Source organism: Aulonocara sp. 'chitande type north' Nkhata Bay, linkage group LG14 (genome assembly GCF_057382095.1).
Source record: "Aulonocara sp. 'chitande type north' Nkhata Bay isolate Kocher_YH1m ecotype deep benthic linkage group LG14, A_spYH_male_GT1.1, whole genome shotgun sequence".
In the NCBI taxonomy this organism is placed as follows: domain Eukaryota; kingdom Metazoa; phylum Chordata; class Actinopteri; order Cichliformes; family Cichlidae; genus Aulonocara; species Aulonocara sp. 'chitande type north' Nkhata Bay.
Genome location: NC_141357.1, coordinates 16,255,661 through 16,270,209, shown reverse-complemented (window position 1 = coordinate 16,270,209; position 14,549 = coordinate 16,255,661). Strand labels below are relative to the sequence as shown.

The window sequence follows — 14,549 nt, the reverse complement described above, 5'->3', positions numbered from 1 at the left end:
AAGATGGCAGGATAATCTGCCCTTACCTCCAGATTATGTTGCTGTCAACAAATCTCTGTAAAAGGCCAAACCTAACAGTGAAGCCACCCTGCTCATTAATTGCCACGTTTTCTTGTTCCTTTGTCTTGCAGATCTGCATTTTTGTCAGCGGAAGCACTGCGTGCCGTGTTTTTACCCTGAACACGGTCACAACTGTTTACATGCATGCTCCTTCGAGTCCCTTTGTACTACAAGCCTGCCGTCTGTATCAGTTCTGCAGCTGAAAACAGTCCACACATATACTGCATATAAATATATGCATTAGCTTACAGCACCCAGATGTTGAAAGGAAATTATTTAGTCTTTAAATAAGACTGAAATGTTTGGTGATGAGTAAATGCTATGGACACAAAAGACAAATCTACTGTGGCTTACAAGTTAAAAATAGTATTTTGTTTTGACATACAGAGAAGACTTGAGCCATCAAATTTAAATCAGCACATGTGATGCAGGGATGAAGCTTTCCAGCATTAACTCACATTAAGCACATCAAGCTAAGAGTTGCACCCAAACAAGCCAGTCAGTCTTTGTAGCTTCGTCAACTTCTTAAGAGTAAGAAGTTCACGTTGTTGTTATTTCGAAGTTGCGTTGGCTCAAGACTAAAACTACATAGAGTGTGTATGTGAGACAACTTCAACAGGATAGCTGGCCTCAGGTCTCCGAGCCTCAAACAGGGAGGAAAAGCCTGAAAATAAGAAATGTTTATGGAGTAATCCCTTAATATGAATATTCAGAATTGGCATTACAATGTTCTCTTCAAACCCCGCTGACAATTTGAATCGGGGTGAAATTCACCATCACAGCTGATTCATAATGGTGAATTGAATTAACTGCTCAGCATCGGGGCTACCTTCCTGACATCTTGTACACTAATCTTTACACACATGTGTTTTTACTAAAGCTCAATCAGCCGGAGAAACGTGTGTCTAACAGATCCTTTTTCAGTTCACTTGGTTCTGACACGTAGGTGTTGTAGCATTTATGCGCCTGCTTGTCAGACACTGTGTGCATGTGTGTGTGTGCACGTCTACGTGGCAGTAGCGATCGGCCACGACTTCGAAACTACAGTGACTAAACATCCACCTTTCCTAACGCGAGCCCGTACGAGGTAGGCACGGTCACCTCACTTTCTTAGGAGCAGCATAACTGCGTTTTCTTATTCGCTTTGCATCTACACAAATGTGTGGCCTCCAGGAAGTTGGCAGGAAAAGAGAAAACAAGCAACAAACAGCAAGATAAGAGATATCTGGACAGTAGACAGTGCATGAGTTTAGTGCATGGAGACCAACTTTCCATAAAATGAACAACAGCGGTAGTAAAATAGAGAGTTTATTGTTAATAGGATAAACACACTCCTCCGGTACACAGCATAAAACCCCACCCAGGTTTGCAGTACCAGTCTCCTCCATCCCCTACTGTTTGTCCAGCATGTTAATAGTTAACCAGATCGATACACGCTGTGTGTTGGTAGTTCCACTTTATACCCCGTTCGTCCTAGGCGTCACTGTGCCGCCTGAACTCTGCATGCAAAGTCACAGTCAAGTCAATGAACTCTTTCTTTCCTTAAGCTATAAAGCTACAAAATCGACACGAATACACGGAAATACCACAAGTACGGGATGAACCTTCATTAAGTTTCATGCTCATGATGTAAAGGCATGTTTTCCAAGAAGCCTGTGATATTTTTCTTTCTGCTTCCTCAACTTACGCAAAGATGGGACTCGTGGCTGGATTCCAGTGCCCAAATATGACTTATAAATTTGCTTAGAGCAATGAAAATCCAAGCCACAGTTACACTTGTTTTGTGTTTTGTTTTTTTTTCTCTCTGTTTGTTTTTTGTTTTGCTCACCAGTCAGACCTCCATAACTGCGCCCACGTTTTTGAGCGCCGAAGCATTTTTTTTTGTTAAGAAAATCTATCGATTTTAAGTGCTGCTGAAGTAGAAGCTCTCCATCCTTCTCGCCCACTGAAAGTAGCAGAGGGGGATCAGGTGTCAGGAGTGCATGAATGACCTCAATACCAAGGCAGGAAGGAACCACTCCATACTTGCAGTTTCTTGAAATCGCCGGCGTTCAGCACGTTCAGTACTCGTACTTTGGATTCCAGCGGCCTTTCATTCATAAAATAAACGTTAAAAGCCCAAGAGCAAAGAATTATCGAGCGCGTATTTATTCATTCTCCTCGCTCTGCTATTTAAACCCTGGCTTGCGACCCGGTGCAGTCCCTTTCAAGATTGATGGTGTTGTTTTGCAGCCAGAGGTAACTGGAGGTTATGCTCACATCTGTTCTCTATAACTCAATCACTCGCTCAGACTGTAAGACGGACTCAACACATACTTTGGCTTTTTTTCCCTTTATTCAGTCCTACTTTTTTCCCCTACAGCTACATCTTTGTTTATATTAATCCTCCAGTCTGCAGAGTAAACTCGCCTCATTCTTTGCTGGTCATAAACAGAGTAATTATCAGGCACTCAGACCTGGACAGCAATACACACACACACACACACACTCATGCTCTGCTTGCACACTTACGAGGAGGAGTAAGCAGAAAAAAGGAAAAGGCTACTGGCGTGATAATAAAGGACTTGTTGGCTGGGGTTACTAGAGGGCAACGGCCGTAACTCCTCTCCCTGTCTGCGTGAAAGGAAGCGAGAGAGAGGCACAGAAAGACAGAGTGAGACAGGAATCATGTGGCTGGAGTGCGTTGTGTCCACTGCTCAGTGTTGAAAGGGAGCAGCACCCAAGAGGAGGAGGGGAGCGCGGATACTACAGCTTCAAACTGCTGCACACATTGTCTGGCTTCTCTTATTTTCCCAACTTTTCTCGAACTGACAAGTCAAGTTGGCTGTGAGACGAGCCCACTGGGGCGCATTTTTGGAAAACTTGTTTCCATCCAGGCAGCAAAAAGGATCTGGCGCCCTGATTATGGAACTGGATGAGGACTGTACGCTGTCTGACTGGGAGGCCATGCTGGAGCTGGATGAGGCGTTGGCATTGTGGGTTCTGCAGGGTCCAGCTAGAGGGGAATGGGGTTGGGAGTGGGGCTGGGCTGCCTCAGACCTTCAAGACCCCGAGTGGGACAGTGAGGAGATTCCTGCTGTAAGTCGACCCCAGCTCGTAAGCTGAAAACATCACGGGGAGAAGCGTTGAAAAATGAAAATGTAACCTTGAAGCGGCAAAACAGAGGATCGCCCAGAGGGCTTTTTTAGGGAACTTTGTGTGCTGTGCATGCTGCTGTGAGCGTAGTTCTGTGGTAAATCCCCACCAATAATTCAAACAAGTGGTTTGGCTGTGAGTCTTTGCTATTTGAAATCTTCTTGAGCTCACATAGGCCTGTTGTTTGGCATGATTGTCCAGTTACTATGTGAGTGATTTCATTTGTCAACAGCGGAGGTTGTTTCTAGGGTTGTTTTAAAAAATGGAAACATGATGATGTCTGCAGAGAACGGCATGATTTTTTTTTAAGAACACTTTCAGTTTTTTGGCTTTAGACTTCTCCCTTGAGCCTCGATCAAAAGGAATATGTATTTTCTTTTCTTTCTGCTTAACTCTTGTTGCTGTTATGTTTTCCTGAAGTTTTCCTGTTGAAGGAAAGCATCTGGCACGGACAGTGAGAGCCTTCCCTCTGGTACACATTTGGAGATATATCACAGGCTAATCTAGTCAGCTGAAGCCAAGCATAAAGAAAAATACTGGTCATATGAAACAGAATATGCTTCCCGTTTGATCCTAATAAGCCAACACTGTCTGCTTGTTTACACTTGAGATTTCATCGATGATCCAACAAAAGCCTCACTGTCAGAAATATGTCGCCCTGTAATGCAAATAGGATATCCTGACTCATAAATACCAGTCATGGCAGCATGTGTTTTGAATGATTTGCACTGGGCTGATTCTTTCCTTGTATTGCGCTTTAAATCGGTTATGATGCGTCCTTTCAGATATCTCGGGCTACGTACCTCTGCTTGCCGTACTCTGTATTTCCATTTGCAGTAACTGTGAAAATCCCCCACAGGATGAAAGTCACGGCATGATTAAAGTAAAGCGGACATACCGATCAAACCTGTGGGTGGTTTTAACAAGGTTATCTCACATGCTCGTGGAAACAAGTAACCCAGGCTGTGTGACAGAGGCAACACTTGTGAACAGAGCATGAGGATGCGAGTGTGTGTTTGTTTGTGTGTGTGTGGTTTCTGACTCTGCCTGTCACTGCAGGTGCTGAGCCCGACATACAAGCAGCGCAATGAGGACTTTAGGAAACTCTTCAAGCAGCTCCCTGACACAGAGAGACTCATTGTGGGTGAGTGTACACACTGAGGCCATCTGAGTACTGGCAGGGTGCAGCCAGCTTGGTAGTAATTAGAAAATGATTAATCCTTCCGGAGCAGACAAGTACGGGATATTCCCACCGGCTGACATCATGGCATGACTGTAAATATGTGTCGATTTTTGTCACTGAGTAAAATAAATCCCACGGTCTTCAGAGGCCTTAGTGTCATCGTTTGAGGAGACCTTTTCCTTTTCGGGCACTCATGTGAACACGTAATGTGAACACAAGTTTCGCTCATTTGTTGTTGAGAGTTTCTCAGTGTTCCTATGAGTACAGTCATTGTTGTAAATGCTTCCGACTAAATCAAACTGCATGTGAACTTGACTCGAACTTGCTGAAATGGTCAGTTTTGTGTCCTATTTGTTGTTGTTGTTTCTGTGCTACATGGTGCAGTTCCTGTGCCGTCTTTTTTCTCATTTTCCATCATGTCTGATTTCATGACTCATCCATGTTGCAGACTACTCCTGTGCTCTTCAGCGGGACATCCTCCTGCAGGGACGACTCTACCTCTCTGAGAACTGGATCTGTTTCTATAGCAACATCTTCCGCTGGGAAACGCTGGTATTGCTGCACTTCTGTGCATTCTTTCTGGCAGTATTGGGTGTGTGTGTGTAAGTAATGGTGTACATTTGTGTGTTTGTTTAAAGCTGACGGTGCGGCTAAAGGACATCTGCTCAATGACAAAGGAGAAGACCGCCCGGCTCATTCCCAATGCCATCCAGGTCTGCACGGACACTGAGAAGGTAAGGGATACGCAAGACTTTGTTTTCAGTGTGTACATGTCAGTGTTTATTGATGATGTGGCTGCTGATAGAAGCACAAAGATGAAGTGTGAAGTTTACAGAGCTGTGCTCTCTGCTCAGATTCAGCCAAATACTGCCAAACTGATCAGACAGCTACAAATGGATGATGAGATAAAGCACCCCGGGAGTGCAAACCAAGAGTTTCTTAAGGAAAAACAACAGGATATTCTTCTATGGCCCAGTCAGTCATCTGATCTCAGTGAAACAGAGGCGTTTTTTTAGTTATTAAATGCAAAACTGCAAGCAAATGACACAAGCAAACAAGCTGCAAATTAAAGAGGTTTCAGTAACTTTCTAGTCCCTGTACTTTCTTGGGAAAAAAAATCTGAATTGAAGCTGAAAGTCTGCATTAGAATCACACATTAAATGTTTGATTTACAGCCCACTGTGGGGTGGTGGTGTGCAGAAGCAAAACTACAAAATTGCGTCTTTTTCCTCAAACATTATGGAGGGCACCCGTAAATGTGTCAGAAATATGTGCTTTAGTTTTTATTTTCATTTATTTCAACTAATTTACAAAATTATTTCTCCCTTTCATTTTGTATTTTGTTACTTTTTAGTTCCCACTTATTTAATCTCCCAGAACTGACTCTCTTCCCTTTTTTTCTATTTGCATGTCTTTGTACATGATGCAAATTCCTTTATTTATGGTGTTATTTTAGTTCCATGTCGGCTAATACGAGATCGCGTTTTATTCTCTGCAGCACTTCTTCACCTCGTTCGGAGCCAGGGACAGGACGTACATGATGATGTTTAGACTGTGGCAGAATGCGCTGCTCGACAAGGTCAGCAAATCCAATTTGTGACTTTATGCTTTGGTCTATATTTTTTTTCTTTTGCCACACATGGGATGACAACAACAAATTGCTGCATGGTTCCCTCCTCACTCTCTTCGTTCCTTATAACTGGTTTGTTGATCTTCTGCAGCCTCTGTGCCCCAAAGAGCTCTGGCACTTTGTTCATCAGTGCTATGGCAACGAGCTCGGCCTGACCAGTGACGACGAGGACTACGTTCCTCCCGATGATGACTTTAACACCATGGGGTATGTCTGGCTATGGTGCTGCATCAGTTACTATGGCTACCACTATAAATATTGTCATTTGGTTGCCTAATTTCCCAAATTAGAAAATAATTATTCCGGCCAACATGAGCCAGAGCCAGTAAATACTGAGTATTTTCTGTGCCGATGTACTATTAATACAGTCACGGTTTGAATGCTTTTATTCTACAATGCACTCACAGTGAAGGCTAAAGGCTTTGTTGCGAACATGTCTACATACACATAAGAGACAGTTTGCCTCAAAATCAAGTTTACATGTTTCTCCCCTAGTGCTAGTTATCGATCTCGATCTTTTTGTGTTGAGCTCATCAGTTTTGGGTGGAGGTGTCTGTGTTCCTTATGACATAATGTAAATAAATGGCACTTGGCTCACTGTGCTCAGAAGAGCCAAAAAATGTATTTGAACAAGTCGTTCATTCGAGAACTCATGACCTACCTCTGCAACATAGAAGCACATGAACCCGTGACGGTGTGACATGACACAAACATGTGACATAATATAAACATACAGAAACAATAGCACTCCCCTCATGTTAGCTAGTTCCTTTGATTGGCCAGCGTGAAAAACATTCCTACATAAAACCACAAACCATGCTGCCTTTGCAGTGGTTGATTCATAGACAGTGACAAGGTCATGCTCGCAATCAGTAGCCATCTGGGTGTGTCAAGTTGACAATAAAATGTCAATAAAAAGGACTCACTCTGCTATCAGTTTGTGATTGAACGGGGTCAAGTCAGCAGCCTCTGATAACACGGGAATTACCTGTGACAGATAAGCAGAAATTAGAAATCTCTTGCCATCTGTTGTAAATCCATTGCTGTCTACAATCAGAGAAATTCACATTTACTGCTTACATCCAGACTACAGGCAGAAACTCATATATTTGTAACTTAGCTATTCTATTATCGCAGACGTCTCTACAGCTGCAGTAAAGTCTGGGGCTGTCACGTTTCTCCATTGCCTTCAGGTTCAGTGAGGAGATTCCCAATGAGGAGAATGAGATCAACAATGATAACTTGTCCAAGAACAACGTAGAAGCCAAGCCTGAAGGGAGCCCTCCTCCTGTACAAAAGAAGCTCATCCCAAACAGCACCATCCCCACCCCTGGCAACCACGATACCATCACAGTAAGTTGTTGCAGTTATGCTCTATACTCTGTTTTTAACCACGTAAAGCCTAAAACATGAAATCATTGGCAGACAATTCCTTTCTATTTTTTTATTTCAGTGTTTATTCTACCTTTTGACATTTTTCACGTTTTTAAAAAGGAAATAACATTTTACTTTGCATATAAGAGTTTTAATTTGTATCATTATTGCTCCATTCAGTATTTTTGTGCAGTTTTTTCAGGTTTTTCAGTATTTAAAAAAAACAAATCACAAAAATTTAAATCAAATCACATGCAAACCTCAGAATCTCTGAATAACTTCACCATATTGTTTTTCCGCAGTTTGACCTCCCAGCTGAGGAATATGCAGACTGCCTGCCAGATGGTGATCTGCTGGCTGTCCCTCTGGTGGTGGAGGAAAAGAATGAGACCAGTGGGCCTGCTGGTCCTGTCCCATCACCGTCACTGGACTTCAATGACAATGAAGACATCCCCACTGAGCTCAGTGATTCTTCAGAAACACACGACGAGGGTAATTGCAGAGAGCGGACGGTCTTTGCTAACAGGACGACTATTCATATAATTTAAAACCAGAACATAAGAAATGTATTTTCTTTATTTGTTATGTGTGTTTCTTTGCCACGTAGGAGAGGTACAAGCCTTCCATGAGGATCTCAATGGCAGGCAGCATATCAATGAGATCTACAAGTTCAGTGTGGACAAGCTGTATGACATCCTTTTCACGGAGTCTCAGTTCATGAGTGATTTCATGGAGCAGAGGCGATTCTCAGGTCGGTACGCCTGATGTTCCTGCACGTGATTCAGTCGAGTCACGTCTGAGCTCCTTGGAAAGAGTGCAAGCTAAAAAGACAGGCTTTATTCAATTCGAACATTTGCTTTTCAGATATAGTGTACCATCCATGGAAGAAGGAGGAAGATGGGAACCAGACCAGAGAAATCATGTACACCATCTCTCTGTCCAACCCCCTGGCTCCCAAAACAGCCACAGTCACTGAGACACAGGTAGTCATGTCAAGTAGAAACATGTTTAATTATTTAAGCTCTGCTGTGCTTTATGAGACACTTAAACTACATTTTGTTGATTGTATCAGACTCTATACAAAGCCAGTCAGGAGAGTGAGTGTTACATCATTGATGCTGAGGTCATCACACACGACGTCCCCTATCATGACTACTTCTACACTCTCAACCGCTACATGCTCACGAGGGTGGCCAAGAACAAGTGTCGGTTACGGTGAGTCATAAGACTTCGTGACATAATTATTTTTGGACCATCTTTCCCCGTGTTTAAATTATTTTTAAGTGTTTCTTTTCATGGTTTATCTCAATTTATTTACCATTTTATTGCAAAGACAGAACCTGTGTATGAATACAGTCATCCTCTTCTCCTAGGATATCAACAGAGCTGCGTTACAGGAAACAGCCATGGGGGCTGGTAAAAGGCTTCATAGAGAAGAACTTCTGGAGTGGGCTTGAAGAAAACTTCCGCCATCTTGGTAAACTCCATGGTTGTTTGGTTGGCTGTTTCGATTGGTCACATCAGTCATGTGGTTTTCTTAACAAGAAGACTCAGAGAGCGCAACTCGAAGAGCAAGGGCTAAACTAAAACCTTTATTTATGATGCTTTTATTACAACATGCTGACGTCAGCTTGTTTTTATTAGAATATGATGACATCAGCCTGTTATGGCGTCACTGTGAGCTCGTAGAGCATCGTATTTTTTCAAAAAAGGGGGTGTTATGCTCGATATGATCTTGGGCGCTAACAATGAAGGTCAAACTCAAATGCTCAGCCAACATGGTACCCGTCCTCCAAGGCCTGGTATATTGTTGTGAACTCCATAAAAATTGTGGGTAATATAGTTTTTTTTTACTGATTTTAACATTTGATGTGATCTTGACCCTAGTTATACCTTAATTAAATCAGCTGAAGCTGTTATTGGTATCTACCATCACACAAAACTTTCACAATGATATCTTTGGACACTGGACTGCAGCAAACAGACAAACAGACAGACAAAGAAATGGAACCGATTACATACTCCCCCCATTCAAGGGGAGAAATAATGGCAACGATAGACTTAATCTAATCATTGCTTAATGCTTAAAGAGAGAACAAGAGCATGTGGATGTTTTCAACAAGCTGAAAGTGCATGGGTGTTATATATATTTATATGTAACAGGTGTGTTTTTCCTCTCTCAGAGTTGGAGCTGTCCAAGCTGGAGGAGATACTCATGGAGACTCACCAGCTGTCTCCAAAGGCAAAAGTGGTGAAGAACTCCACGGTGAGGCGCAAGAAGAGGCCGCTTCCCCACATGCGCAGCCAGCATCTGGATGAGGCCCTCAGCCCCGTTACCACGCCGACAGATGAGGAAGTGATCCAGAGGATCAAACACGTGGCCGGCTCCACGCAAACGAGACACCAGAGTCCAGAACACCTGCCCGGAGGCTTCGCTCTGTACAGCGTCTCCAAACTGCTGCTCATCATCAGCTTTGTGTAAGCAGCTCATCAGAGCACGCACGTGCACACGTCATTCCTGTGAGGATGGCTGCACAGTTGTCCATCAGGATGTAAATGTACATTTGACACATGCTGACATGACTTATTTTAATTTCCTTAGAAATATGTCATTATTGTTCTTTTGAGTGTAACTCCTTTCTCCTCTTCTTTCATTGCCATCCATAGGATCTGTCTCAGGTACACATATATGTTCTCTGATATATAGACAGATTACAAATTATAGAAAAACTAACAAACTGTCTTAGTAAGGTACTGGGCCACTATATGTCGGCCGATTGGCTTTAGCGTTCCTTAGCAAGTTTGCTCTTTTATTTAATGTCTCAATGTCGGTGGAGAGTGACTGACTGACTGATGCACAGTCCAAAGTTTCCTGTAGGCGTTCAGTGATGTTGAACTCTCATTACTCTAAAAACAGCTTTGTTCCCACGTGTGTGTATCAAACTATTTAGCGACGCCCTCGTGTCCTTTATCCTGGCAGAGAGGATAAAGTTTGCAAGTAGATCCAAACTATGTGAGCAAAATGCCCCCAAAGCATAACAGAGATTCATTTAATCATTACATTTGTCATCCGTCTGTATTCAGTATTTATTGAAAACCATCCCACAGTCAAAGTGTACTTTCAGTATACATCAGAGTGCTCATACCAGCTCATTAGAGACATTATGAATGATTTCAAAGTGAAGCTGAGCCCTCGTTTGTTGACTCTCTTTCTTCATTTCTGTCTCTTTGCCCTCCTCCAGCCTGGTCCTGCTTGTGTTCCTCAACATGATGCTTTTCTACAAACTGTGGATGCTGGAGTACTCTGCGCAGTCCTTAACAACCTGGCAAGGTCTGCGGTTTCATGAAAGGTAAACACACCCCAACAGATCCATGTGTACACACGGTTTATTGTACTGTTTTTTTCATTACTCTTTACACAGAACTTTCTGTTAAACACATTAAAGATACCCAAACACTGTAATACAATTCCAGACAGGCACACACATCCGTAAAGTAAACTGCATCCATATTGCCTTGAACAGGAAATCTCCACGCTTGCTAACTGATTGTTAGCAGTCCCTTAAAATGGAAATAATGCTTCAGTGCCTGCACCCTTAGGTTGCTGTGTGTGTTTATCTGTGTGTGTGTTTTTCCAAGTAAACTGCCTCAGACGCAGATGGAGTGGGCCCAACTCCTGGAGGCACAGCAGCGGTACCACGATGCTGAGCTGCAAAAGTGGAGGGAGATTATCAAGTCATCCGTAGTGCTGCTGGACCAGGTATAGAAAAAGTTTCTTTTTTTACAGCAGATAGTAAATAATAATATAATTAACATTATTTAAATTAAATAAGATAAATAATAATTCTGAAAATGTAGTTTTACTTTTATTTATGTTTCAATATTTTTAATAGTTTCATTTTTAATATTAGTGTAATTTTAATATTATTTCTGCCAGAAGAGATTGTACGTGTTCTCATAAATACATTCAACTCTGACCAAAGCTTACATTTGCTAACTAGCTTGATTTTCATTTATGCTATTGCGACCAAAAGTTTGAATAACTTTTTCGCCTGTTATTAAAATGGAGAAAATACTATTTAACATGTGTTCCTGTTGTTTTGCTTCTTCAGATGAAAGACTCTTTATTGAACCTCCAGAGAGGCATTGGTTTAAGGGACTACCCCTCTGAGACTGAGGAGAAACGCAGTCGCTATCACTGACACACTACCATCAGGCCATGAGGGCATGCTGTGCAATACGGGACCTGTTTTCTTTTTGAACCAGTATGCCGTCAGCGGCAAGACAGAGAGAGAACAGAGAGGGGTGGTGGGACCAATAGTGAGCGGATCCATGGACATAAAGAGAGGAACAGTCATCTCTAGCGTATGGAAGTTAAAACCACCCCCAGAGGACGAAACCACGGACAGAAAGGGTCCCGATCACACACAGGAATCGAGCTATCCCCAACAAGAGGAGGTGCAAGACTTGCTTCCTCTAAACACCTTGGGGATAACCGTTTCCTTCTACTCTCTTTATTTCCAAGTGCATCCTACTGTAAGCCATGTGAGCCAGGAGCGTGGCGGAGAGAGCGAAGGAAAACTACTGCATGCATTTAGACAACCTATCTCCCCTCAGTCAGTGTTAATGTGGTCCAGTTCCAGTCTATGTGTGTCTGAAAAAGAACAGAAGAAGAGGAGAGATTGAGTCAAAGAAAAGGGGAGGGGGATCCTTTTGAGTCTTAACGGCTTTCTACACTCTCCGACTGTTCCAAATCAATCGTACCCTAGAGGTCCTCGCTGCAGCGTCCCTTCAGTAAACCTCCAGGTGATCAGAGGACAGGTTCACTCCACGAGAAAAGACGTATTGTAGCTGGGAGATCAGCTTCACTGATCAGCCCTTATTGCCTTGTTTGAGCCTGGACTGTGTGGTTTCTGTCCGGGCTGGTTCCCTGACATACCGATGAGTAGAGCGTAAGATTGATAAGATGCGATTCGCAGGCTCGGTTTCTCCCGTCACAGTGTTACCTACCTTATGTCGCATTATTTCTCATCCTTCTGATGAAGTCGAATGTATTAGTCTGGGGGAAAAAAGAAAAAAAAAAGGCTGGACTTTGATCACAACTTGATAAACTTTGAAACGGGGACGCTGCAGCTAGACCGACCAGTAGGGAGTCCTGTGTTCTTACATGTTTTATTACTAAACTGTGATTATATCTCTTTAAAAATGTTTCAGATTGGAAAGAGGTCATGAATATATTTGAAATATATAAGAATATTTCATTATTATATAATATATATACATATATATATATATTTAAAAATATATAAAAAACATTACCTATATTTATTGTTAATTTATGTACATACAGAAATGATCAGAGCTCTAGACCAGTTAAAGAATTTCTAACAAAAAGTGTTTTCTTCTAAAGATGCATGCCAGATATGTCTGTGACATGTCCAGTGTGCAAGTATGATTCTTCATTCGCGCGATTATGTTCGCGCACGTGAGCGTGTGTGTGTGTGTGTGTGTGTGTGTGTGTGTGTGTGTGTGTGTGTGTGTGTGTGTGTGTGTGTGCAGGAATTTTTACCATTCCACATGTCTATGTTTCTTTTCTGGCTCTTCCAGCTGGACTGCCTTCTTTTCTTTTTTTAATGCTGATGTGTTTGGATGCTGCCTTGCATTTGTCCCACCAGGGTGCAGCTGCACATTTGAAGAGTTTTGTTCCAAAATGATGTATCAGACAGCTGGAAACAGCCACGATCGATTGGTTAGGTAGTGTCACATGCACATTTGGCTAAGAAGCTAAACGATGCCTGGCTCGACCGCAGGAGGAAACACAAACCCCTTTGAGGTTGTGTCAGTAAGAGCATCTCGCTTAAAATCAAAAATAACCGGAGCTACCTGCTGTGACAACCCTTTCTAAATAAGGGCAGGAAAAAAAAGTAAAAATATATATTTTTTGCAGTTTGCAAAAATGAAATGGATACATGCTATTTTGGAAATGAACCCTTCGTGCCCCCTGTGAGCAACTCTTCTGTTCATTTCACCACATTAGCTGCCGCTGTTTGCTAAACAGGAAGAGGTTTTGGCATTTTAGGAAATCTGCACATTTGCTGTAAGGTTGGATGATATGATCAGATGCTACTGTCACGTGTGTAAACTAAGTAAGTAAATAAGAAACAAAAAGAAATTAAGCCTGACAGTTTTTGTTCATTCTTTGTAAGTTTAGATCTACCTTCATATTTGGCATCTTGGTAGGATCTTTTCATCTTACTCTCAGTAAAAAAATAAATAAAAAGTGAGAGCATAAGCACATTCCTCAAAATCGAAACCTCTTCCTTTAAAAATACCTGCGTTAACTCAAAATGTACTCTACCTTTCCCCGTTTCAAGTGTCTGTCTTGGATGCAGTGAAAGCATGAGAATTAACTTTATGCAACTAAATTGAACCAAAAGAAAGTAGAAATGTACTTTCACAGAGGACGTATTGTTTTAAATTAAGTATAAGTATATACATACATACATACATACATACATACACAGGTGTTAGTATGGTGGTTTACTCACTCACCTAACAACATCCCCAGGTTTGATCCCAGAATGATGCACAAATCCCTATTTGGGGTTGCATCAGGAACGGCACCCGGTGTAAAAAAAAAAATAATAATAATAATTTTATCTGCTGAATCACACACACGGATCTGCCCGCTATGGCAACCCCCTTGTGAATAAGGGAGCAGCTGAAAGCAGCTATATAAAAAGTAGTGTTACGTTTGCTGAGGCCTCGCCCCGAACTTAGCCTGGCACACCTTCTCGTCCGTTTTCCGGAGCAAAGATTGGACGAGCGATCAGTATGAGGGCAAGCAGATAACTTTACTGTGGCGTGTTCTCGACCGACATATTGAGCGCGTTCCATTTGAAGAAGGCACAGTGACGATAACGCACAGAAACCTTAAGACGTGAATGTGAGCGATTTTGAGATGTTTTCTGTTTTATAGAAATCACCTTCACAATCTCGAAGGCACTGAAAGATTATAGTGAAGTTATGCTTTGTGTGTATGACGGTGCGAATACATGGAAATGTAACTGAAATGCTTTTAGAGTTTGTTTTCAAGTGTAGTGAGTAGATTTTTTCTTCTTCGTTTTCAGATGCTTCTGTAGTAAATGCTTGATTGAGATGGTTTTA

The 14,549-nt window shown here is 42.2% G+C and overlaps 1 protein-coding gene across 8 annotated transcripts in view; it reads left to right on the top strand.

The window, feature by feature from the left end:
* The window catches only part of gramd1bb (GRAM domain containing 1Bb), a 118,107-nt gene extending 104,071 nt beyond the window's left edge, over positions 1-14,036 (top strand). For all 8 annotated transcript variants that reach the window (XM_086261229.1, XM_086261232.1, XM_086261231.1 and 5 more), the window contains 15 exons: positions 4,255-4,339; positions 4,827-4,930; positions 5,017-5,112; positions 5,877-5,957; positions 6,100-6,215; positions 7,202-7,361; positions 7,685-7,874; positions 7,990-8,133; positions 8,247-8,365; positions 8,455-8,597; positions 8,756-8,859; positions 9,566-9,860; positions 10,625-10,732; positions 11,022-11,142; positions 11,495-14,036. In XM_086261229.1, the coding sequence (XP_086117355.1) occupies positions 4,255-4,339; positions 4,827-4,930; positions 5,017-5,112; positions 5,877-5,957; positions 6,100-6,215; positions 7,202-7,361; positions 7,685-7,874; positions 7,990-8,133; positions 8,247-8,365; positions 8,455-8,597; positions 8,756-8,859; positions 9,566-9,860; positions 10,625-10,732; positions 11,022-11,142; positions 11,495-11,584 (1,956 nt within the window). In that variant the 3' untranslated portion in view covers positions 11,585-14,036. The remainder of the gene's footprint in view (positions 1-4,254; positions 4,340-4,826; positions 4,931-5,016; positions 5,113-5,876; positions 5,958-6,099; positions 6,216-7,201; positions 7,362-7,684; positions 7,875-7,989; positions 8,134-8,246; positions 8,366-8,454; positions 8,598-8,755; positions 8,860-9,565; positions 9,861-10,624; positions 10,733-11,021; positions 11,143-11,494) is intronic.
* The last annotated feature ends 513 nt before the right edge of the window (positions 14,037-14,549 follow it).